The 27,206-nt window shown below is 39.9% G+C and overlaps 1 protein-coding gene across 1 annotated transcript in view; it reads right to left on the reverse strand.

Moving 5' to 3' along the window:
- The window catches only part of FGD5 (FYVE, RhoGEF and PH domain containing 5), a 487,598-nt gene that overhangs the window by 163,077 nt on the left and 297,315 nt on the right, over positions 1-27,206 (reverse strand). Inside the window, exon 12 of the mRNA XM_053720678.1 lies at positions 19,675-19,742. Within this exon, the coding sequence (XP_053576653.1) occupies positions 19,675-19,742 (68 nt within the window). The remainder of the gene's footprint in view (positions 1-19,674; positions 19,743-27,206) is intronic.

Genomic DNA, 27,206 nt, shown 5'->3' on the forward strand with positions numbered 1-27,206 from the left:
TCACAGGTTTTACCCATGTAAAACAAACTACACGGGCAGTAAAGCAGGTATACGATGTATGGGGTGGTGCAGGTGACCCTGTGTTTAAGGTAATACTTCTTCTTGTGCCTGGGGAGATTGAAATATCTACCCACCTGTAATCCGTTACATGTTGTACAGCCGCTACATCTGTAGCAACCCTGTTTAGTCGTTTGCTTATTCAACCAGCTTTTTGAGTAGCAGTGCATTGGGTCTGTCATCTGAAGGCTATCTTTGAGTGATTTCCCTTTTCTGTATCCAATCCATGGTACCTCCATATTTTTGAAGGGTAACATGTCGTCACTTTGTAGTATTTCCCAATTGCGCTTCAAGATGCGGTTAAACTGATTCTTGTCTGCTGTGTATGTTGTGGTGAATGTCAGCCTCTTTTTGTTTGGTTCTGTTAACTCCTTGTTCTTCTGTTTTGCCATCCCTGCCTGATTCCTTTGTTCTCTCAGGACCTTGCTCTTATATCCTCTTTCTTTCAAGTTCTGTTCCACCTCTTCTTGCTGGATCTGTGCAGTGTCTTTTTTGGTGTTGTTTCTTGTCACTCTAATAAACTGCGACTTCGGGAGTGCTTTTTTCAAAGCTGGAGGGTGGCAGGTTTTTATAGAGTGTTGTCTGCAATGTGTTGTTTTCTTTATAGATCTCTAGGTCCAGGAATTCTATTTCATTCTCACTCTAGTTCAATTTTAATTGTAATGACTGATGCTGCTCGTTAAGTTCTTTAGCCCATTCTTGAAGTGATTCTGGACTCCCTCTCCATATAATGAAGAGGTCATCAATATACCTTTTGTAAAGGATTATCTTCTGGTTTCTGAATATACTGTTCTTGTCTATCTCGAATCCTTCCATTAATAGATTCGCATAGGATGGGGCCATATTTGATCCTATTGTTGTACCAGTTAATTGCAGGTAATACTTGCTCTCCAACCTGAAGAAGTTCTTCCTTAAGCAGTTGTCAATGAGTTCCAATATGAATTCTTCAGGTGGTCCAATATATGGATACCTTTGCAGTCGTCTCTTGATAGACTCAAGTCCTTCACAGTGTGGTATGACCGTATACAGGCTTGTAACATCAAGGGTTACAAGCAGGTCTTCTTCATTCATAGGCCCAATAGCTTTTAGTTGATGTATTACATCCTCTGCATCTCTCAGGTAACTATCCATCCATTGCACAAGAGGTTGTAGTATAATGTCAATGTATACCGCCAGTGGTTGTGGGAGAGAGTTTGTTGCTACCACTATTGGACAGCCAGGTGGTTCTTTATAGTTCTTATGCACCTTTGGCAACGTGTAAAATACTGGTACCTTCAGGTATTCCACTTTCAGGTACTCCAAGGTCTGTTTATCAATGCAATCTGCTTCTTGTGCTCTATCCAACAATGCATCAATCTCCTTCTTGAACTGCATCGTGTGGTTACAAGGTAAGATCCGATATGTACTAATATAATTCAATTGTTGTAGTATCTCCATCTGATAGTATTTGTAGTCCATGATGACTATTGCTCCGCCTTTGTCAGCTCTCCTTATGGCTATAGTCTCTTCTTTTATCAGTTTATTCAGTGCATCTTTCTCTTTTCTGGTGAGGTTAAACCTAACCTGTTGCCTTTGCTCCGATGCTGAGTCAAGCAGATCTTTCTCAAGTTTCTTAGAGAATGTCATGATAGTGCTGTTTGTACTTGTGGATTCAAATACTCCTTTCTTTTTAAATATACTATATTCACTTGTAACTAGAGCCAACGTATTCGTTCAACATTATTGTTTTGGGTGAAGGCTACAAAAAGCTATTACAGAGATTTAAGCTGTCAGTGTCCACTGTGAGGAACATAGTGAGGAAATGGAAGACCACAGGAACAGTTCTTGTTAAGGCCAGAAGTGGCAGGCCAAGTAAAATATCGGAGAGGAAAAGGCAAAGGATGGTGAGAAGGGTCAAAAACAGCGCACAGACCACCTCCAAAGACCTACAACATCATCTTACTGCAGATGGTGTCACTGTGCATCGTTCAACAATTCAGCGCACAAAGAGAAGCTGTATGAGAGAGTGATGCGGAAGAAGCCTTTTCTGCACACACGCCACAAATGCACATTTGTACAAGCCAACTTCATTTTGGAAGAAGGTGCTGTGGACTGATTGCGTTATTTTGTCATAACAAGGGGCGTTATGCATGGCGGCAAAAGAACACAGCGTTCCAAGACAAACACTTGCTACCCACAGTAAAATTTGGTGGATGTTCCATCATGCTGTTGGGCTGTGTGGCCAGTGCCGGTACTGGGAATCTTGTTAAGATTAAGGGTTGCATGGATTCCACTCAATATCAGCAGATACTTGAGAATAATGTTGAGGAATAAGTCACAAAGGTGAAGTTATGCAGGAGCTGGATAATTTAACAAGACATCGACCCAAAACACTGCTCAAAATCTACTCTGACATTTATGCAGATTAACAAGTACAATGTTCTGGAATGGCCATCCCAGTCCCCAGACCTGAATATCATTGAAAATTTGTGGGGTGATTTGAAGCGGGCTGTCCATGCTCGGCAACCATCAAACCTAACTGAACTGGAGATGTTTTGCAAGGAGGAATGGTCCAAAATACCTTCATCCAGAATCCAGACACTCAGGATATAGGAAGCGTCTAGAGGCTGTTATTTCTGCTACAGGAGGCTCTACTAAATATTGATGCAATATTTCTGTTGGGGTGCCCAAATTAATGCACCTGTCTAATTTTGTTTTGATGCATATTGCACATTTTCTGTTAATCTAATAAACCTCATTTCACTACATCATCATGGCGTGGTGGGGGCATGGTCGGGCTCGGTCGGCGCGAGAGAGAGGGGAGAGAAATAGAAAGAGAGGGGGAAAGACAAAAAGAGATAGGAAAAAGCTAAAGAGAGGGGGAAGAGCAGAAAGGAGGGGGGAGAGAGAGCAAAATAGAGGAGAAAGAGCAAAATAGAGGGGAGAGAGAGAGGGGGGAGAGAGAGAGCAAAAGAGAGGGGGAGAGAGAAAATAAGAGGGGGAAGAGAGAGAGCAAAAGAGAGGGGGAGCGAGAGCAAAAGAAGAGAGGGGGAGAGTGGGGGTAGAGAGAGCAAAAGAGAGGGGGAGAGAGAAAATGAGAGGGGGAAAGAGCGAGGGGAAGAGAGAGAGCAAAAGAGAGGGGAGAGAGAGAGCAAAAGAAGAGAGGGGGAGAGAGAGAGGGGGGTGAGTGGGGGGAGAGAGAGCAAAAGAGAGGGGGGAGAGAGAGCAATAGAGAGGGAGGAGAGAGAGCAATAGAGAGGGGAAGAGAGAGAGCAAAAGAGTGGAATGGAGAGAGAGCAAAAGAGAGGGGAAAGAGCAAAAGAGAGGGGGGAGAGAGAGCGAAAGAGAGGTGAAAGAGCGAAAGAGAGAGGAAAGAGCAAAATAGAGGGAAGAGAGGGAAAAAGAGAGGGGGGAGAGAGAGCAAAAGAGAGGGGGGGGGGAGAGAGCAATAGAGAGGGGGAGAGAGAGCAATAGAGAGGGGGAGAGAGAGAAAAAGAGAGGGGGGAGAGCAATAGAGAGGGGGAGAGAGAGCGCAAAAGAGAGGGATGGAAAGAGAGAGCAAAAGAGAGGGAAGAGAGAGAGCAAAAGAGAGGGGGGGGGAGAGAGCGGGAGAGAGAGAGAACAAAAGAGAGGGATGGAGAGAAAGAGCAAAAGAGAGGGATGGAGAGAGAGAGCAAAAAAAGGGGAGAGAGACAGAGCAAAAGAGAGGGGGAGAGAGAGAGCGCAAAAGAGAGGGGGGAGAGAGAGAGCACAAAAGAGAGGGGAGAGAGAGAGAGCGCAAAAGAAAGGGGGGAGAGAGAGAGTGCAAAAGAGAGGGGGGGAGAGCGAGAGCGCAAAAGAGAGGGGGGAGAGAGAGAGCGCAAAAGAGAGGGGGGAGAGAGAGAGCAAAAGAGAGGGGGAGAGAGAGAGCGCAAAAGAGAGAGGAGAGAGAGCGCAAAAGAGAGAGGGGAGAGAGAGAGAGCACAAAAGAGAGGGGGGAAGAGAGAGCAAGGGGTGGGACCGCTGTACTGCAAAAAATGGCTGTGTAAATACACACACACATATATATATATATATATATATATATATATATATATACATACACATACATATGCAAATTAATATGACCCTAGGGAGGTCTCCCTATGGGTGATGGGGGAAACCAGAAGTGGACTCCTTGCCCTGTGTGCTTAGAGGAATGTGGTTGCACCTCACTGACGAGGCCCATAGGAGGCCGAAACAATCGTATGCGGTTGTCATGTTCCTTGTTCAGGGGTGAATTGCCTGGTATTTTGGGGCTGGACTGACCTTACTTGGCGGGATAAGACTGATATACTTCAGGAAAGTTTTCCTCCGTGAAAAGCACATTGGTCTAAAAAGAGGCTGCTCCTGGGTGGTAAATCGTCATAGAACTAGCTGATGAGCTGTTGTTCGTTCCTGGTAGAACGCTTCTCTCTTCGTATGCAAATATATATATATATATATATATATATATATATATATATACATACACACACACACACACACACATTTTATATATACATACATACATACACACACCACACCCATACATACATACACACACTTACACACACCAAATGTTGGACAGACGAGGTAGCATTTTATATGACTCTCTAGCCCGTAGAGGGTTAATAACACAGCAATACAAAAAAAATGATGTATACCATTTTAACCCCTTAATGCTCTTAGGACATTCTAAGGGCGTTAAAGTCCAGTACGATTAGGACGGCATAGAACGCCCTAGCCTTTTGGCTGTACTAAAGCCAAAGGCGCCTCCCATATGGGATTGCGGGCTGGAGGGCGTGCCTAGCATCATAGGCACTCCCCCCAGACACAATCCGATCTTTGAAATCACGTGATCGCATGAAAGATCTCGTGATTCCATTTTTCAATTATTTGTTTACATCAGAACTTTGTTCCGATGTAGAAATATAAGTCCGGCCGTTAAGGGGATAATTAGAGGTAAAGCTTTCTAAACAGAACGGCAAATACAGACATCTCCCAACCATAGAAAGCGCAATCCTGCCTACTTTCATAATTTGAAGTAATTTATCATATTCAGTGACATCACAGTAAGAGACGTCATAGAAAGAGATGTAACATGAAGTAAAGCAATATGCAAAAACAGACTGTAAAAAATAAAAAAATATTTCTGTTACTTTAGAATTTGTACTAGTCAAAATGTATTAAAGTATCTAATTTAAACAAATACATGTGCACATTTAGTTACAAAACTTACTATTAACAATCATTAATTCTTTCAAAAAATCATAATAATCAAAGCATTCTTGCACTATTGCAGTAAAGTAATAATAAAACATAAACCATCTCCTACTTGATTATTGTTAACTGTATAGCTTTTATATATTATCACTTTATGTACAGTACAGTCTGTATAAATCGGGGCCTGTACAGTGAGAGTGAGGTCTGTAAATCACAGTCTGTACAGTAATAGTAAGGTCTGTAAATCACAGTCTGTACAGTGAGAGTGAGGTCTGTAAATCACAGTCTGTACAGTAAGAGTGAGGTCTGTAAATCACAGTCTGTACAGTGAGAGTGAGGTCTGTAAATCACAGACTGTACAGTAATAGTAAGGTCTGTAAATCACAGTCTGTACAGTGAGAGTGAGGTCTGTAAATCACAGTCTGTACAGTAAGAGTGAGGTCTGTAAATCACAGTCTGTACAGTGAGAGTGAGGTCTGTAAATCACAGTCTGTACAGTAATAGTAAGGTCTGTAAATCACAGTCTGTACAGTGAGAGTGAGGTCTGTAAATCACAGTCTGTACAGTAAGAGTGAGGTCTGTAAATCACAGTCTGTACAGTGAGAGTGAGGTCTGTAAATCACAGTCTGTACAGTAATAGTAAGGTCTGTAAATCACAGTCTGTACAGTGAGAGTGAGGTCTGTAAATCACAGTCTGTACAGTGAGAGTGAGGTCTGTAAATCACAGTCTGTACAGTAATAGTAAGGTCTGTAAATCACAGTCTGTACAGTGAGAGTGAGGTCTGTAAATCACAGTCTGTACAGTAATAGTAAGGTCTGTAAATCACAGTCTGTACAGTGAGAGTGAGGTCTGTAAATCACAGTCTGTACAGTAATAGTAAGGTCTGTAAATCACTGTCTGTACAGTGGGAGTGAGGTCTGTAAATCACAGTCTGTACAGTGAGAGTGAGGTCTGTAAATAACAGTCTGTACAGTGAGAGTGAGGTCTGTAAATCACAGTCTGTACAGTGAGAGTGAAGTCTGTAAACCACAGTCTGCACAGTGAGAGTGAGGTTTGTAAATCACAGTCTGTACAGTGAGAGTGAGGTTTGTAAATCACGGTCAGTACAGTGAGAGTGAGGTTTGTAAATCACGGTCAGTACAGTGAGAGTGAGGTTTGTAAATCATGGTCTGTACAGTGAGAGTGAAATCTGTAAATCATAGTCTGTACAGTGAGAGTGAGGTTTGTAAATCACGGTCTGTACAGTGAGAGTGAGGTTTTTAAATCACGGTCTGTACAGTAAAACTGAGGTTTGTAAATCACAGTCTATACAGTGAGAGGGAGGTTTGGAAATCATGGACTGTACTGTGAGTTCTGTAACATTAAATCTCGTCACTTATTGGTATCACAATTTACAGTGTGGGAATCCTGGTTTTGAAGAGTTAAGTTGCGCCACTTCTTATTGACATTAATATTTTACAGTGTTTTGTTTTTTTGTTGTATTTTTTAGATAACATCGCCAGAACGCAAATTGACGTTTTCTTAATTCATTTTTTAAAAATTAGATGGTTAGATTTACAAGTAGAACGCCAATGTTTCTGCGCAAGTGATATTGTGTTTTCACAAACGATTAATTTGCACTATTATTACAAGCTGAAAGTAAATGCAAACGCGTGAACGCAAATGCAATTTACGCTAGAATGATTACCACGACCTCAGAGCTGTGGTTAACAGTTTGGCAAAACTAAAAAGTTGCACAAAACACATTACAAATGTACAGTAACACTCATATTAACACCATCTAATAAAAATATATATTTTTTTTAAATTACACACAAAAGTTATAAGGGCTCAAAAGATATGAGATCTCAGGTGTTAGAAAAAAAGGCAGGCAAAGGGCTTTAAAACATCTCTAAAGATGTATATGTATGTATATTTATATGTCTATATATATGTGTACATATGTATTTATATGTTTATACATGTATTTACAGACATATATACACATATAAACACAAATACATATGTATAGATACATATATAGACATATATATAAAAGTGCATTGTAGCCCATTGCAGTTAAGTAGATGACAACATGTAAAATCATATTTATGCAATAATCATATTTATTAAAGGTTTTATCTATGTATTTACTGTAAATATTTGACACTCCAATGTTCTGTACACAGAAAAATATGTTCTATGTATTTATAAATAGATATTCCTATATCATATATACAGTATCTCACAAAAACAAAATTTATGCTTACCTGATAAATTTATTTTTTTCTTGACACGGTGAGTCCACGGATCATCATCAATTACTGTTGGGAATATCACTCCTGGCCAGCAGGAGGAGGCAAAGAGCACCACAGCAAAGCTGTTAAATATCACTCCCCTACCCACAATCCCCCAGTCATTCGACCAAAGGGAAAGGAGAGAAAGGAAGTAACACAAGGTGCAGAGGTGCCTGAGGTTTATATAAAAAGAAACTGTCTGAATACAGGACGGGCCGTGGACTCACCGTGTCAAGAAATAAATACATTTATATGTAAGCATAAATTTTGTTTTCTTTCTAATGACACGGTGAGTCCACGGATCATCTATAATTACTGTTGGGAACCAATACCCAAGCCAGAGGACACAGATAAGGGAGGGACAAGACAGGGAACCTAAACACAAGGCACCACTGCTTGAAGAGCAGAGGCAAAAGTATCGAATTTATAGAATTTGGAAAAAGTGTGCAAAGATGACCAAGTTGCAGCCTTGCAAATCTGTTCCACATAAGCTTAATTTTTGAAGGCACAGGAAGAAGAAACAGCCCTTGTGGAATGAGCTGTGATTTTCTCAGGAGGTTGCTGTCAAGCAGTCTCTTATGCTAAGCGAATAACGTAGAAGTAGCAGTAGCTTTCTGACCCTTGTGTTTCCCAGAAAAGCAAACAAACAATGCAGAAGACTGACAAAAGTCCTTAGTTGTCTACAAATAAAATGTTAGCGCTCGCACAACATCCAGATTATGTAACAAGAGTTCTTTGTGAGAAGAAGGATTAGGACACAAAGAAGGTACAACGATTTCCTGATTAATATTCTTGACCGAAAAAACCTTGGGCAGGAAATCAAACTTACTACACAGAACAGAACCACCTTATCAAAGTGAAATATATGATAAGGGGAATCACACTGTAAAGAAGAGAGTTCAGAAACTCTCCGAGCAGAGGAAATAGCAACAAGAAACAAAACTTTCCAAGATAACATCTTAATATCTAATGAATGCATAGGCTTATGTTGAAAAACTTTTAGAACAAGGTAAAGACTCCATGGAGGAGTAACAGGTTTAAACACAGGCCGAATTATAACCAAGGCCTGACGATTGCACATCTGGCACATCTGCCAAGCGATTATGTAACAAAATAGACAATGCCGAAATCTGACCCTTTAGAGTACTTGCTGATAAACCCTTCTCCAGACCATACTGGAGAAAGGACAAAATCCTAGGAATCCTTACTCTACTCCAAAAGTATCCTTTGGATTCACACCAATACAAGTATTTATGCCAGATCTTATGGTAAATCCTTTGAGTCACAGGCTTACAAGCCTGAATCAAGGTCTCAATGACGATAAAACTAAGCGTTCAATCTCCAAGCAGTCTACTTCAGAGAAACAAGATTTGGATGAAGGAAGGGACCCTGAAGTAGAAGGTCCTACCTCAGAGTCTCCAAGGTGGAAAGGATGACATTTTCACTAGATCTGCATACCAAATCCTGCGAGGCCATGCCAGGCATATGAGAATTACAGATGCCCTCTCCTGCTTGATTCGAGCAGTGACTCTTGGAAGGAGAGCGAATGGAGGAAACAGGTATGCTAGACTGAATTTCCAAGGAACTGCCAGAGCAAAGATCAGAAATGCCTGTGGATCTATTGACCTCGAGACGTATCTCGGAAGTTTGACATTCTGACGAGAAGCCAAGAGATCCAACTCCGGCTGCCCCACTTGAGGGTCAAGCTGGAAAACACATCCAAATTAAGTTCCCACTCCCCGGGATGAAAAGTCTATCTGCTCAGAAAATCCGCTTCCCAATTGTCCACTCCTGGGATGTGGATGGTAGAAAGACAGCAGTTGTGGGTCTCCGCCCACTGAATAATTCAGGCCACCTCTGTCATGGCCAAGGAACTCCAAGTTCCCCCCTGGTGTTTGATGTAGGCCACCGAGGTTATGTTGTCCTACTGGAATCTGATAAACCGGGCTAAGGCTAACTGAGGCCAGGCGAGTATTGAAGATTGCTCTCAGTTCCAAGATGTTTATGGGCAGGACTGACTCCTCCTGGGTCCATAAGCCCTGAGCCTTCAACGAGCCCCATACTGCTCCCCAACCTAGAAGGCTCGCATCCGTGGTCACAATCACCCAGGAGGGTCTGCGGAAGCAAGTACCCTGGAGGAGATGATCCTGAGAAAGCCACCCTGGAAGAGAGTCTATTGACGCCTGATCTAGATCTACACGCGGAGACAGGTCCGTATAATCCCCATTCCATTGTCTGAGCATGCATAACTGCAGAGGTCTGAGATGGAACTGAGCAAACAGAAAAAGGCCGATTACCTCCATACATTGAGCCACTGACGGCCATGGAGAGGACTGAAGGGCAAGACAAGAGTCAAAAATCTTTCTTTTTCTGACCCCCATCAGAAAAATCTTCATTAACAAGAAGTCTATTATGGTCCCCAAAAATACGACCCTTGTAGCTGGAGCCAAAGAACTTTTTTCCCGATTCACCTTCCATCTGTGGGATCGAAGAAAAGACAACAAGATCTCCATATGAAATTCTGCTTGTTGAAAAGATGGCGCCTGAACCAGAATGTCATCCAGATAAGGTGCCACTGCAATGCCCGAGATCGAAGCACAGCTAAAAGAGCCCCCAGAACCTTTGAAAATCTTTTGGGAGCTGTGGCAAGGCCGAATGGAAGGGCCATGAACTAGAAATGATTGTCCAAAAAGGCGAATCTCAGAAACTTGTGATGGTCCCTGTGAATAGAAACATGAAGGTATGCATCCTTAAAGTCTATGGTTCTCATGAACTGACCCTCTTGTACCAAGGGAAGAATGGAACGTGTAGTCTCCATCTTGAAGGATGGTACTCTGTGAAACTTGCTTAAACATTTTAGATCTAGGATTGGTTGAAAAGTTCCCTCCTTTTTGGGAACTATGAACAGATTTGAGTAAAATCCCAGACCCCTTTCCTGAAAGGGAACTGGAACTATTACCCCCAGGGCGGCAAGGTCCTTGACACAATCTAAGAATGCCTCTCTTTTTATCTGGTCTACAGATAATTTAGAGAGGAGAAACCTGCCTCTGGGAGGAAAAGATTTGAAGTCTATTTTGTATCCCTGGGAGACAGTGATCTGGTACATCTCTTATCCAAGCCTGGGAAAAAAGATAGAGTCTGCCCCCTACAAGATCCGCTCCCAGATCGGGGGCCAACCCTTCATGCTGACTTGGAATCAGCTGAAGGCTTTTTAGATTGCTTTCCCTTATTCCAGGACTGGTTGGGCTTCCAGGAAGGCTTGGCTTGATCTTGCTTGGAGGAAGGGGAGGAAGACTTGCCTTTAAAGTTATGAAAGGAATGAAAATTACTCTGACTTCCCTTCTGCTTATTCTTTTTTTCTTGAGGAAGAAAAGAACCCTTCCCTCCAGTAATATCTGAGATAATTTCCGCCAAACCAGGTCCAAACAAGGTCTTACCCTTGTAAGGAATAGCCATGAGCTTAGATTTAGATGAAACATCCACAGACCAGGACTTCAACCACAAGCCCCTGCAGGGCTAGGACTGCAAAACCAAAAAGTTTGGCTCCCAGTTTAATAACCTGTAAGGAAGCATCTGTAATGAAGGAATTGGCTAACTTGAGAGCCTTAATCCTCTCCTGGATCTCATCAAAAGGGGTATCCGTCTGAAGAGATTCAGACAACGCATCAAACCAGTAAGCCGCAGCGCCGGTAACAGTGATGATACACACCACAGGTTGCCTTTGTAGACCCTGGTGGACACATACATCTTTTTAGTAAAGCCTCCAATTTTTTATCCATTGGATCTTTAAAAGAACAACTATCCTCTATGGGAATAGTAGTCCTCTTGGTAAAGTGGAGATCGCTCCTTCTACCTTAGGAACCGTCTGCCACGACTCCTTAATAGAATCCGCTATAGGAAACATCTTCTTAAAAATAGGAGATGGAGAAAAGGGAATACCAGGTCTTTCCCATTCTCGAGCAATACTCTCTGCAGCACAGTCACGAACCAGAAAAACCTCCACCGGAGGGAACATCAAAGTATTTGTTCAATTTACTAGACTTTTTAGGATTGACTACGATAGTTGTGTTGGAGTCGTCCAAAGTAGCCAAAACCTCCTTAAGTAATAAGCGAAGGTGTTCTATCTTAAATCTGAAGGATACCACTTGAGGATCAGAAGAAGGAATTACACTGTCTCAGTCTGAGATTTCCCCCTCAGATGCTACAGACATATCTTCTTCCTCAGGCTTATGGGAAGGTACACTCTGGAAAGCCAGAACTTGATCAGAAACCTTACTGTTTTCCTAAATTTCCTTTAATGCCTTTTCCTGCACCATGGGGAAAGCTGACAAGGTCTCAGATACCACAAGGGATACCTGGGAAGCAATGTCTTGTAGAGAAAATCCTACAGGATTGCAAGAGGTAACACAGGGCACTGTATGTGGAGACTGAAAAAGTTGGGACGCCTGAGGAGAAAGCTGCTGCATATCTGCATTAGGAGACACCTGAACAGCATTTGGCTGGGATAATGGTGGCTCATGGTCAAATATTTTATCTCTAAAAGTTCTTAAAGTTCTCTCAATGCATGAGGAACAAAAAGGAACTGGGGTTTCCACCTGAGCATCAAAACATAACTGATAAGTAGCAACTTTGCTTGGGATAATGGTTTGAAAAGCCTCTTGATCCATCTTATGTAATAAATAAGGATAAAGTGTAAAAATTATTTATTTGAAAATAAAAAATAAATGTGTACTGTGTCTTTAAATAGAAATGTGTGTTAGCGCAACAAACCAAATAGACCTCAGGCTACCTATACACCTCAGTAGCTTTACTGAGGTGCCTACCTGTCCTGCAGCTCATTTTCAAATACAGAGCGGTTACAGAGTCCTAACTGCCGAAAAAAACAGCTTACAACAGTAATCTCCATGACCAAAAGTTAAAGTATAAAAACTACTATAACACACTGAGCCACCATAAATCACCTCACAGTCTCAATGCCCAAACTGCGTAAACGTAACCCCAAACATGAAGGTTTAATAAAGTCCCATATTAAATAAGACAGCTTTTAGCTGTAACAAGTGCCAGCAATCTCGTTGCAAAAAAAAAAATTAAAATGGCACTTACCTGGAAGTGCTGTCCGGCAGCAGGACAGCTCATTTGGTTTGAGAGGGTGCAGCACCTCACATGGACCTGTGAAGAAAGAAAAACCGAGTAAACCTACTCAGGTTTTCTAGTTAGGGCAGCAGATTCTTGAGAAAACGCAGTGAGGATTGTACCTCACAAGTTCTCAAGTGCTCAAAAGCCACCACTGCCCTACTGAAGAGACTGATGTGGACTAGACTAGACACCAGAAAGTAACTGAGTAAGCTTACTCTGCTAAAAAAATAATAAAATCTTGATTGAAGAAAACTTCTCATCAGACACCTAAACTTCACCTCCTCCTTGCACTACAGGCAAAGAGAATGACTGAGGGATTGTGGGTAGGGGAGCTGTGGTGCTCTTTGCCTCCTCCTTCTGGCCAGGAGTGATATTCCCAACAGTAATTGATGATGATCCTTGGACTCACCGTGTCATTAGAAAGAAAGTGAGTACACCCCTCACATTTTTGTAAATATTTTATTATATCTTTTCATGTGACAACACTGAAAAAATGACACTTTGCTACAATGTAAAGTAGTGAGTGTACAGCCTGTATAACAGTGTAAATTTGCTGCCCCCTCAGAATAACTCAACACACAGCCATTAATGTCTAAACCATTGGCAACAAAAGTGAGTACACCCCTAAGGGGAAATGTCTAAATTGGGCATAATTAGCCATTTTCCCTCCCCGGTGTCATGCAACTCGTTAGTGTTACAAGGTCCCAGGTATGAATGGGGAGCAGGTGTGTTAAATTTGGGGTAATCGCTCTCACACTCTCTCATACTGGTCACTGGAAGTTCAACATGGCACCTCATGGCAAAGAACTCTCTGAGGATCTGAAAAAAAGAATTGTTGCTCTACATAAAGATGGCCAAAGCTATAAGAAGATTGCCAAGACCCTGAAACTGAACTCCAGCACGGTGGGCAAGACCATACAGCGGTTTCATAGGACAGGTTGTGTGCACGTGCTCAGCGTCATATCCAGAGTTTGTCTTTGGGAAATAGATGTATGAGTGCTGCCAGCATTGCTGCAGAGTTTGAAGGGGTTGGGGGTCAGCCTGTCAGTGCTCAGACTATACGCCACACACTGTATCAAATTGGTCTGCATGGCTGTCGTCCCAAAAGGAAGCCTCTGCTAAAGATGATGCACAAGAAAGCCCGCAAACAGTTTGCTGAAGACAAGTAGACTAAGGACATGGATTACTGGAACCATGTCCTGTGGTCCAATGAGACCAAGATAAAGTTATTTGGTTCAGATGGTGTCAAGCGTATGTGGCGGCAACCAGGTGAGGAGTACAAAGACAAGTGTGTCTTGCCTACAGTCAAGCATGGTGGTGGGAGTGTCATGGTCTGGGCCTGCATGAGTGCTTCCGGCACTGTGGAGCTACTGTTCATTGAGGGAACCATGAATGCCAGCATGTACTGTGACATACTAAAGCAGAGCATGATCCCCTCCCTTCGGAAACTGTGCCACAGGGCAGTATTCCAACATGATAACAACCCCAAACACACCTCCAAGACGACCACTACCTTGCTAAAGAAGCTGAGGGTAAAGGTGATGGACTGGCCAAGCATGTCTTCATACCTAAACCATATTGAGCATCTGTGGGACATCCTCAAACGGAATGTAGGGGAGCGCAAGGTAACATCCACCAGCTCCATGATGTCGTCATGGAGGAGTGGAAGAGGACTCCAGTGGCAACCTGTGAAGCTCTGGTGAACTCCATGCCCAAGAGGGTTAAGGCAGTGATGGAAAATAATGGTGGCCACACAAAATATTGACACTTTGGGCCCAATTTGGACATTTCCACTTAGGGGTGTATTCACTTTTGTTGCCAACAGTTTAGACATTAATGGCTGTGTGTTGAGTTATTTTGAGGGGACAGCAAATTCTGGCCTAGATTTGGAGTTCGGCGGTAAAAGGGCTGTTAACGCTCCGCTGGCTTTTTTCTGGCCGCACCATAAATTTAACTCTGGTATCGAGAGTTTAATCAAATGCTGCGTTAGGCTCCAAAAAAGGAGCGTAGAGCATTTTTACCGCAAATGCAACTCTCGATACCAGAGTTGCTTACGGGACGTGGCCGGCCTCAAAAACGTGCTCGTGCACGATTCTCCCATAGGAAACAATGGGGCTGTTTGAGCTGAAAAAAAACCTAACACCTGCAAAAAAGCCGCGTTCAGCTCCTAACGCAGCCCCATTGTTTCCTATGGGGAAACACTTCCTACGTCTGCACCTAACACCCTAAAATGTACCCCGAGTCTAAACACCCCTAACCTTACACTTATTAACCCCTAATCTGCCGCCCCCGCTATCGCTGACCCCTGCATATTTTTTTTAACCCCTAATCTGCCGCTCCGTAAACCGCCGCAACCTACGTTATCCCTATGTACCCCTAATCTGCTGCCCTAACATCGCCGACCCCTATATTATATTTATTAACCCCTAATCTGCCCCCCTCAACGTCGCCGACACCCTGCCTACACTTATTAACTCCTAATCTGCCGAGCGGACCTCACCGCTACTATAATAAATGTATTAACCCCTAAAGCTAAGTCTAACCCTACTACTAACACCCCCCTAAGTTAAATATAATTACATCTAACGAAATAAATTAACTCTTATTAAATAACTTATTCCTATTTAAGCTAAATACTTACCTGTAAAATAAATCCTAATATAGCTACAATATAAATTATTATTATATTATAGCTATTTTAGGATTAATATTTATTTTACAGGCAACTTTGTAATTATTTTAACCAGGTACAATAGCTATTAAATAGTTAAGATACTATTTAATAGTTACCTAGTTAAAATAATAACAAATTTTACCTGTAAAATAAATCCTAACCTAAGATATAATTAAACCTAACACTACCCTATCAATAAAATAATTAAATAAACTACCTACAATTACCTACAATAACCTAACACTACACTATCAATAAATTAATTAAACACAATTGCTACAAATAAATACAATTAAATAAACTAGCTAAAGTACAAAAAATAAAAAAGAACTAAGTTACAAAAAATAATAAAATATTTACAAACATAAGAAAAATATTACAACAATTTTAAACTAATTACACCTACTCTAAGCCCCCTAATAAATAACAAAGCCCCCCAAAATAAAAATTCCCTACCCTATCTAAATTAAAAAAGTTACAAGCTTTTTTACCTTACCAGCCCTGAACAGGGCCCTTTGCGGGGCATGCCCCAAGGATTTCAGCTCTTTTGCCTGTAAAAAAAAACATACCATACCCCCCCAACATTACAACCCACCACCCACATACCCCTAATCTAACCCAAACCCCCCTTAAATAAACCTAACACTAAGCCCCTGAAGATCTTCCTACCTTGTCTTCACCATACCAGGTTCACCGATCCGTCCTGGCTCCAACATCTTCATCCAACCCAAGCGGGGGTTGGCGATCCATCATCCGGTGCTGAAGAGGTCCAGAAGAGGCTCCAAAGTCTTCCTCCTATCCGGCAAGAAGAGGACATCCGGACGGCAAACATCTTCTCCAAGCGGCATCTTCAATCTTCTTCCATCCGGTGCGGAGCGGGTCCATCTTGAAGCAGGCGACGCGGATCCATCCTCTTCTTCCGTTGTCTCCCGACGAATGACGGTTCCTTTAAGGGACGTCATCCAAGATGGCGTCCCTCGAATTCCGATTGGCTGATAGGATTCTATCAGCCAATCGGAATTAAGGTAGGAATTTTCTGATTGGCTGATGGAATCAGCCAATCAGAATGAAGTTCAATCCGACTGGCTGATCCAATCAGCCAATCAGATTGAGCTCGCATTCTATTGGCCTGATCGGAAACAGCCAATAGAAATGCGAGCTCAATCTGATTGGCTGATTGGATCAGCCAATCGGATTGAACTTCATTCTGATTGGTGATTCCATCAGCCAATCAGAAAATTCCTACCTTAATTCCGATTGGCTGATAGAATCCTATCAGCCAATCGGAATTCGAGGGACGCCATCTTGGATGACGTCCCTTAAAGGAACCGTCATTCGTCGGGAGACAACGGAAGAAGAGGATGGATCCCGCGTCGCCTGCTTCAAGATGGACCCGCTCCGCACCGGATGGAAGAAGATTGAAGATGCCGCTTGGAGAAGATGTTTGCCGGTCCGGATGTCCTCTTCTTGCCGGATAGGAGGAAGACTTTGAGCCTCTTCTGGACCTCTTCAGCACCGGATGATGGATCGCCAACCCCCGCTTGGGTTGGATGAAGATGTTGGAGCCAGGACGGATCGGTGAACCTGGTATGGTGAAGACAAGGTAGGAAGATCTTCAGGGGCTTAGTGTTAGGTTTATTTAAGGGGGGGTTTGGGTTAGATTAGGGGTATGTGGGTGGTGGGTTGTAATGTTGGGGGGGGTATGGTATGTTTTTTTTTACAGGCAAAAGAGCTGAAATCCTTGGGGCATGCCCCGCAAAGGGCCCTGCTTCAGGGCTGGTAAGGTAAAAGAGCCTTTGTAACTTTTTTAATTTAGAATAGGGTAGGGAATTTTTTATTTTGGGGGGCTTTGTTATTTTATTAGGGGGCTTAGAGTAGGTGTAATTAGTTTAAAATTGTTGTAATATTTTTCTTATGTTTGTAAATATTTTATTATTTTTTTGTAACTTAGTTCTTTTTTATTTTTTGTACTTTAGCTAGTTTATTTAATTGTATTTATTTGTAGCAATTGTGTTTAATTAATTTATTGATAGTGTAGTGTTAGGTTAATTGTAGGTAATTGTAGGTAGTTTATTTAATTAATTTATTGATAGGGTAGTGTTAGGTTTAATTATATCTTAGGTTAGGATTTATTTTACAGGTAAATTTGTTATTATTTTAACTAGGTAACTATTAAATAGTTCTTAACTATATTAATAGCTATTGTACCTGGTTAAAATAATTACAAAGTTGCCTGTAAAATAATATTAATCCTAAAATAGCTATAATATAAATTATAATTTATATTGTAGCTATATTAGGATTTATTTTCCAGGTAAGTATTTAGCTTTAAATAGGAATAAGTTATTTAATAAGAGTTAATTTTATTTTGTTAGATTTAAATTATATTTAAACTTAGGGGGGGTGTTAGTGTTAGGGTTAGACTTAGCTTTAGAGGGTTAATCAATTTATTAGATTGCGGTGAGCTCCGGTCGTCAGATTAGGGGTTAATAATTGAAGTTAGGTGTTGGCGATGTTAGGGAGGGCAGATTAGGGAGTTTAAATCCACTATTTATGATAGGGTTAGTGAGGGCGGGTTAGGGGTTAATTAACTTTATTATAGTAGCGCTCAGGTCCCGCTCGGCAGATTAGGGGTTAATAAGTGTAGGCAGGTGTCGCGACGTTGAGGGGGGCAGTTAAGGGGTTAATAAATATAATATAGGGTCGGCGGTAGTTAGGGGTAGCAGATTAGGGTACATAGGGATAACGTAGGTGGCGGCGCTTTGCGGTCGGAAGATTAGGGGTTAATTATTCTCTAAGTAGCTGGCGGCGACGTTGTGGGGGGGGCAGGTTAGGGGTTAATAAACTGTAATACAGGGGTCGGCGGGGTTAGGGGCAGCAGATTAGGGGTACATAAGTATAACGTAGGTGGCGGTCGGCAGAATTAGGGGTTAAAATTTTAATCGCAGTGGCGGGCGGTTGTGGGGGGACCTCGGTTTAGGGGGTACATAGGTAGTTTATGGGTGTTAGTGTACTTTAGGGTACAGTAGTTAAGAGCTTTATGAACCGGCGTTAGCCAGAAAGCTCTTAACTCCCTGCTATTTTCAGGCGGCTGGAATCTTGTCGTTAGAGCTCTAACGCTCACTTCAGAAACGACTCTAAATACCAGCGTTAGAAAGATCCATTGAAAAGATAGGCTACGCAAATGGCGTAGGGGGATCTGCGGTATGGAAAAGTCCGCGGCTGAAAAGTGAGCGTTAGACCCTTTAATCACTGACTCCAAATACGGCGGTAGCCTAAAACAGCGTTAGGAGCCTCTAACGCTGGTTTTGACGGCTACCGCCGAACTCCAAATCTAGGCCTCTCACTGTTATACAGGCTGTGCACTCACTACTTAACACTAAAGAAATTAAACTTTGCTACAATGTAGTCACATGAAAAGATATAATAAAATATTAACAAAAACGTGAGGAGTGTACTCACTTTTGTGAGATACTGTATGTATGATATACGTTAGGTTTTCCCCCACTGACTTCTATGGGGAAAAATAGGTTATCTTGCACACGTCTGGTTAGTGCAAGAGCAACAACTTTTTACTTTCAACTCCATAATACCCGACGCGCACAACTTTTCTTCTAGAGCAATTAGCACCTCTAGCAAAATCGCTAAATAAGCGCTTAAACTGTAATCTGGCCAAGAATGTGCAGCGCAACATGAAGCAACATATACAAATTGCATCACAAACTTTGTACAATTACAAAACACAGACGCCATTAACCCATTTGGTATTTCAGTGACGGCATCTCTGTATCAGGCATTGTGGGGAATGAACATAACAATCTGGGCTGTCTTTGACTTGTGCTAAATGCAGCCACCAATCAGCAATCAGCTGAACCAAAAGTGGGCTGACTTCCTAAGCTTACATTCCTGCTTTTCAACTAAAGATACCAAGAGAACGAATAAAAAATTCTACTAGGAGTAAATTAGAAAGTTGTTTAAAATTGCTGCTCTATCTGAATCATGAAAGAAACAAATGTGGGTTCAGTGTCCCTTTAAAGAACAAACACACATTTACTTTGATGTTGTCAATAGGTTTTAATGTAATACTGTTTGTAAAAGTTAAAGTTGATTTTGGCTAAATAATTGGCTGAGCCAGTTTATGGCACACAGCGGTAATCCAAACCATGTGAGGAGGCTGATGAAACAGCCTGGTCAGAAACTCTATAGAAAGCCAACACCATATGAGGTAAATGAAGATATTGTGGATTTAATTATTATTGGTTGTGTGAAGTTCAGCAAATAATTGTCTTTGCTGCCCTTGTCTATAGTGACACTAAAATGTCTTTTACCAAGAAAGATGCCGCGGGTGCCGGGTTTTCCCAGATACTTTCATTAATGTTCCCTCTTTCACAAACTCCTAAAGGAATAAAGGTAAACATCAATTTTAGAACCGCAACTGAAAGTGAAAAGCATTTTGATTTATAACAAGAATTTTTTTTAAGGTTGTTTCGTGCACAAATTTCCACCTTAATCTGAGAAACCAAAAATTCTAATACTTGTTAGCGCAATGGAGACAAAATAAGAATAAACCCATCAGTGAGCGGCACTAAAGCGTCTTCAAGATAACGTGACAGACATGGGAAATAAGACAGATCTTAATAAAACCTGCATGCAAATTAACGGCTAGATTACAAGTGGAGCACTATATATCGCTTTCATAAAAGCAATATAGTGCTCCACTTTGTATTACCAGCGCCACGATAATGTGAGCTGGTATTACAAGTAAGGCGCAATGCAAATGCGAGCTCACCTATGGGAGCCTTGTTCTAATGCCGTCATAGACGTCATCGGAACTTTAGCGCCAGCGAAGGCGGTAAGTCACACAGCGATAGCAGCAATTAAATATATATATATGAATATGCAGATATACATACACAGTATATTTATGTGCTAATATGTGTATATACACATATATGTGTTACTATGTGTGTAGATATATATATATATATTTATGTGTTAGTATGTATATATACTTGTACATACATATTTATGTGTTATTATGTGTATATACATATATATATTTATGTGTTATTATGTTTATATACATATATATGTATATGTGTTATTATTTGTATATACATATATATTTATGTGTTAGTATGTGTATATACATATATATTTATGTGTTAGTCCATGTGTATATACATATATATTTATGTGTTAGTATGTGTATATACATATATATTTATGTGTTAGTATGTGTATATACATATATATATTTATGTGTTATTATGTTTATATACATATATATGTATATGTGTTATTATTTGTATTATACATATATATTATGTGTTAGAATGTGTATATACAATATATTTATGTTACTATGTGTATATTTACATATAAATTTATGTGTTACTATGTGTATATACAATATATATTTATGTGTTACTATGTGTATATTACATATATATTTATTTGTTACTCTGTGTATATACATATATATTTTATGTGTTACTCTGTGTGTATACATATATATTTATGTGTTACTATGTGTATATACAAATATATATTTATGTGTTAATATGTGTATTATACATATATTATATATATATATACTGTATATATATATATATATATATATATATATATATATACTGTATGTTTTAGTATGTGTATATACATATTTATTTATGTGTTACTATGTGTAAATACATAAATATTTATGGTGATAGTATGGTTATATACATATATATTTATGTGTTAGTATGTGTATATACATATATATTTATGTGTTAGTATGTGTATATACATACTGTATATATTTATGTGTTACTATGTGTATATACATATATATGTATGTGTTACTATGTGTATATACATATATATTTATGTGTTACTACTAAAACAAAGAAATCTAATAGTTAACTATGTTACATTGTACCTATCCTTACTAACCGAGTATTTTGTATATTGTATCAAGCAACCAACTACTATATATAATGGTTGCTATACTCCAACAAGGATTGAGAGTAACTAGGGAATATGTTACAAGAGAGTAATACTAACTTACCCACTATAATAGCAACATAGCTTAACGGAGGGTAATAGGACACACAGTTTATTTAGAATACATCATTCACTTATATCCACAATGTATCTTTCATATTGAGTTTTGTTTTGTTATTTGTCAGCACATATGCCCTGTTAATAGGGTTTATTGTGTACATATGTTTTCGCAATCAATGACTGTGCTGAACACTAACAACAAAATCCAACCTGGCATTGGCTAATTAGTTAGAGGTGGAGTTTGGATAACCAATAATATTTTAGGCAGTACTTTTTAAACCGAAGTGTATTACAAAATGACAGGCTATGACTACGGCTATATGCTGAAACGCGTAAGCCAATTTTTCTACACTTGATCTAACTAATTACAGGGTACTGCTGTCCTGTAACATTTTTTAACCTTTTGAAATAAAGAATTTTGTTTTACTTAACGGCGTTGGTGCTCTCTTGTTCTTTGAAAATTATCTACTTGCCATTTGCACCACGCCGAATCAGGTCTATCGAAGTCGCAATAGGATTGGCTGGCAAGCACACACCTGTCCGTGACGTCATTGACGTACCGCAAGTTGGATCGAACAGAGGAATCTGGGGCTCAGGAGCGTAAGCAAGTGGAAGGGTCAAGGAGCGGAACCTGGTTTCCCTGCGAGTCTCCGGCAAACACCCGTACACGCTACCTAGAGAAGGATCCTGACACGGAACTGAAGTATGGGAACAGGTATGTAGCGAGGGCCTGCCGTGGCAATATATCTCTGTATGGTGCACAGCGCTTGATAACTGCATTTATCCGGGAGGGCCGACGAGCCCAAATTTTGGGATTTGTTTGTTACAGCCAGCACATGAGCTTGTGTCCGCTACATACCGACCCACCTATGAACTTTGTGTAAACAGTGTATCTGCTGTTTGATAAACAGGACTGATTACCATACTATTAATTAGTTGCTCTAAGACCGCCATCCTAACTGTACCTTAAGGCTAAGAAGCTTCACTAACACAACGCAACTATTAGCGTACAGGACAAACTTACAGTGAATACTCTTGCTACCTACATTTGTTACTTGAAATTATTCTTAGGTGTCTTGGCAAACACCTCAGCAAGACTATTTTTTGCGACTATATATATAGACATGGACAGCAGTAACCCTAACTTTTTCTCACTTATGCCGGCATCTGACAGAAATGCTAACACTGTGGACTGTGAACTAATCTTTTCTAACGACAAAGGCATCTTAACCCTTGGCAACCTGTTTGATTGCATGGAGAATTTGCTATTAAAAGAAACAAGGCTGCAATGGGATCTCTGGACTTTAGAAAAGTACATTCAAATGAAAATGATACCCAGAGGACTGAGAGTCTATAAATTTCCTACTTTCGAAGTGGATGTGAATGACACTGACTTTGTAGACCTTGGAATGAAATCCTCTCAGAATGTGCATCCAGATTAATGTTGTTGGCTTGTCAATTACAAGAAAAATCAGTTATTGCATGTAGAAAAGAAATTGATATTTTACAGTTAGAAATGAACAAAGAATGGATGATGTGAATTTTCTCTAATATGATGATTTACTTAGGCAGACACTAGCCACTAATAAGCGAGCAGTAATGGAAAACAAACATTCCAAGTATCTTAGGGATAAGGAAGACTATGACACAAAAACTGTTTATATTTGGAATAAAAACAAAGGGCCAGTTTCAGACAGAGATCCAATTATTCCTAGTAAGGGTAGAAACAACAACAAAAATAAGAATAAAAACAAAAATACACAATCTAATAAATTAGGAAAGACAGTGTCATTTTCAGACAGCGAACCTGATTATTCCTCTGAAGATAGATCCCTCTGGTAGTGAGGGACAACATGACTCCATTGTAGGAATACTTAAAAATGTTAACACTGTGCAAGTTTCAGAACCATTAGTAGTTAGACCAAAAGAACAACGACAAAATCCTAACAAGAATAGTAACAAAAAACAGAGTCCTACAGCCACTAATATGCAAGGGTCACACTCTTCTGATATAGAACAGGTTTTTCCCAGGGATCCAGCACTATCAGCAGTTCCAGGGCCACAACACAAGTCAAAGGACAGGTATCAATTGAGAGGACAGAAGGCCACCAGCAAATACAAATAGGGAATGTAATTAACCTTTCTAAGAAAATATTGAAGTAAAGAACAAATAAAAGTATTGAGTCTGGGTTTAACTTTTGCCCCCACTGAGAGGTTTGATATATTTCAAACAATGATAGATGTAAATAGATTAGTGAGAAACATCACTTTAAAAAAACATTTCTCTGACAGGATAATACCTGCCAAGACATTCCTGTTACAAACATCAATATTAGTGATAGTTCAAATAGACTTAGTTTCTTAGAAACATGTGATGTAACAACTCTAGATGAACTAAGAATGGAGACAACTAATGATGAAGGTAACATTACAAGGGGAATACATATGAAATCTAAATCTAAATTTTATCCCATTCAATCAAGGGGGGACATAATTGAAACCTTTCATTCAAGAATAGAGAGAGATCTCATTAATTTGAAAACCAATAACAGTGCACCCAAACACAATATCTCTCTTAAAGAGAGAATGGCTATAAAGACACTGCAACAAGATGATAATATAATCATCAAAAATGCAGATAAGGGCGGCACAGTAGTGGTAATGGATAAATCTATGTATATAGATGAGGCAATGAGACAATTGAACAACAGGGCCAATTATTCTGTTCTACGAAAGGATCCCACTAAACAATTTGCAGAGGAACTTGGTCACCTATTGGACGATGGTGTAGAGCTGGGGGTGTATTGATAATGAGACAGCATTATGTCTGTATGTAGACATCCTAAAATACCCCAGTTCCACCACCTTCCAAAGGTGCACAAATCTTTGGACAACGTCCAGGGACGCCCAATAGTAAGTGGAATTGGGTCAATCTTTGAAAATCTCTCAAAGTGGCTAGATTCTATCTTAAATCCACTAGTAAAGACTCTACCCTCTTACATCAGGGATACCAAATCTGTATTGAATATAATGAAAAACACAAAATGGAGTAAGAACTATTGTTGGGTCACTGTGGATGCAGTGGCGTTATACTCCTCGATACCCCATGACGATGGTATAAGAGCAATAGAATTTTTCTTGAAATACTACACAGAATTCTCATTGGATTTTCAGAAATATATCATCAGAGTTACACGGTTTTTTACTTTCCCATAACTTTTTCCAATTCCAGGATATTTTCTATCTCCAAAGATGTGGAACTGCTATGGGGGCAAAATTTGCCCCCTCATATGCCAACCTATTTTTAGGTTGGTGGGAGCAGTTCCATATCTTTGGAGATGGAAATGAATACAAAAAAGACATCCTCTTGTATGTAAGATACATTGATGACCTCCTCTTTATATGGAAAGGGGAGGCAGGGGATGTGGTAAAATTTGTCAATAGACTGAATGAGAATCAAATAGGTTTAAAATTCACTTTTGAAACTGGTCTTGATGAAATTAACTATCTAGATGTGACTCTTAAAGGCATTCATGACAAACAGGTTGTTACTAAGATCTATAGAAAAGCAATAACAGGCAACTCATTGCTTCATGGTAAGAGTTGTCACCCGAAGCACACAGCTCATGCGGTAGCTAAAGGTGAATTCATTCGCCTGAAGAGAAATTGTACTCTTGAAAGTGATTTCTCACAGGAAGCAATTGCTTTGGAAAACAGACTCAAAGAGAGGGGGTATTCCAATATGGTAATCAGGAAAGCGAGAAAAGAAGTAGACAAAATAAATAGGTCATCCCTACTAACTGAAAAAGGCACAGGCAAAGAAATGTTTAAGGGGGTCAACTTTACCACCAATTATAGCAATCAATATCCTGAGATTGTAAATATAATTAAGAAACACTTTCATATTTTGGAAGCTGATGAAAAACTGGTGGAAGTTGTCAAAACAGGTATTAGATGCAGCTCCAAAAAATGTCCAACATTGGGATCACTGCTGTCCCCAACAATGCTAAAAACTGAGACTGCCAGATCTTCTTCATGGTTAACCAATAATGGTATGTACCCCCTGTGGGCATAATAAATGTAAACCATGTGAACATTTGACTAGAACAAAAACTTTCTCCTCCAATGTGACAGGAGAAACTTTTAAGATAAAGTCATGTATGAACTGTATGTCTACAGAGGTTGTATATCTACTATATTGCATAGAATGTGGAATGCAATATATAGGTCTCACCTCTAGAGACATAAAATCCCGAATAAGGGAACATCTATCAACCATCACAAGAGGAAAGTCTAGCACTCCATTGGTATGTCACTTTAAAAACAGACACAAGGGATCTATACACACCTTGCGATGGTGTGCGATAGAAAAAGTAAAACTTCCCAAAAGAGGAGGTAATATTGAGAAATTGTTGGCTAAAAGAGAAGCATTTTGGATGTTCAGACTCAGAACACGATATCCAGAGGGTCTGAACTCCAAATACGACTTGATAAATTACTGGGAATAAATTTGGTAACTGTGTCAATTATTTTTATAGTCTGAACAAGAAAGAAGACAGTATTCCATTCCTTTGAGGTCCTTGTTATTTATATTCATATAATAATTTCTCTCTAGTCAAAACAGTGATAACATAGAATCACCCCTTTCCCATTATACTCAGACATTTTTAGAATTATAACATCCTATCTATTCTATATCTTTCTTATAACAATTTCCCACAAATATTAAAACAAAGAAATCTAATAGTTAACTATGTTACATTGTACCTATCCTTACTAACCGAGTATTTTGTATATTGTATCAAGCAACCAACTACTATATATAATGGTTGCTATACTCCAACAAGGATTGAGAGTAACTAGGGATATGTTACAAGAGAGTAATACTAACTTACCCACTATAATAGCAACATAGCTTAACGGAGGGTAATAGGACACACAGTTTATTTAGAATACATCATTCACTTATATCCACAATGTATCTTTCATATTGAGTTTTGTTTTGTTATTTGTCAGCACATATGCCCTGTTAATAGGGTTTATTGTGTACATATGTTTTCGCAATCAATGACTGTGCTGAACACTAACAACAAAATCCCAACCTGGCATTGGCTAATTAGTTAGAGGTGGAGTTTGGATAACCAATAATATTTTAGGCAGTACTTTTTTAAACCGAAGTGTATTACAAAATGACAGGCTATGACTACGGCTATATGCTGAAACGCGTAAGCCAATTTTTCTACACTTGATCTAACTAATTACAGGGTACTGCTGTCCTGTAACATTTTTTAACCTTTTGAAATAAAGAATTTTGTTTTACTTAACGGCGTTGGTGCTCTCTTGTTCTTTGAAAATTACTATGTGTATATACATATATATTTGTGTGTTAGTATGTGTATATACATATATATTTATGTGTTATGTGTATATACATATATATTTACTGGGAACACACACCGATCTCTGGTTAATTTTATAAGGGCTAATTGCTACCGCAAGCTTTCAGTAGCAATAAGCAGCCACTTGTAATGGCTGATTAATTATCTCGCTCCTGCAAACGGGCAAATTTGCCATTTGCGGGAGCGCAATAATTTAGCGCTCCACTTGTAATCTAGGCTTAAGCGTCTGGTTTCTAAGGGTGACTGCGTCCTTTCACAGGTGATCACCCCTTTACATTTTATCAGGGGTTTCCCTCACACAAGTAGTTCCCAGAGAAGCCTAAGCTTTTCATGCCACTGTGTATTAGTTGTGCAGCTCATATATGGGAAATGCTTCAGAGTATATTAGTGCACTATAACTAAATAATATCAAT

Source organism: Bombina bombina, chromosome 7, assembly GCF_027579735.1.
Source record: "Bombina bombina isolate aBomBom1 chromosome 7, aBomBom1.pri, whole genome shotgun sequence".
Classification (NCBI taxonomy): Eukaryota; Metazoa; Chordata; class Amphibia; order Anura; family Bombinatoridae; genus Bombina; species Bombina bombina.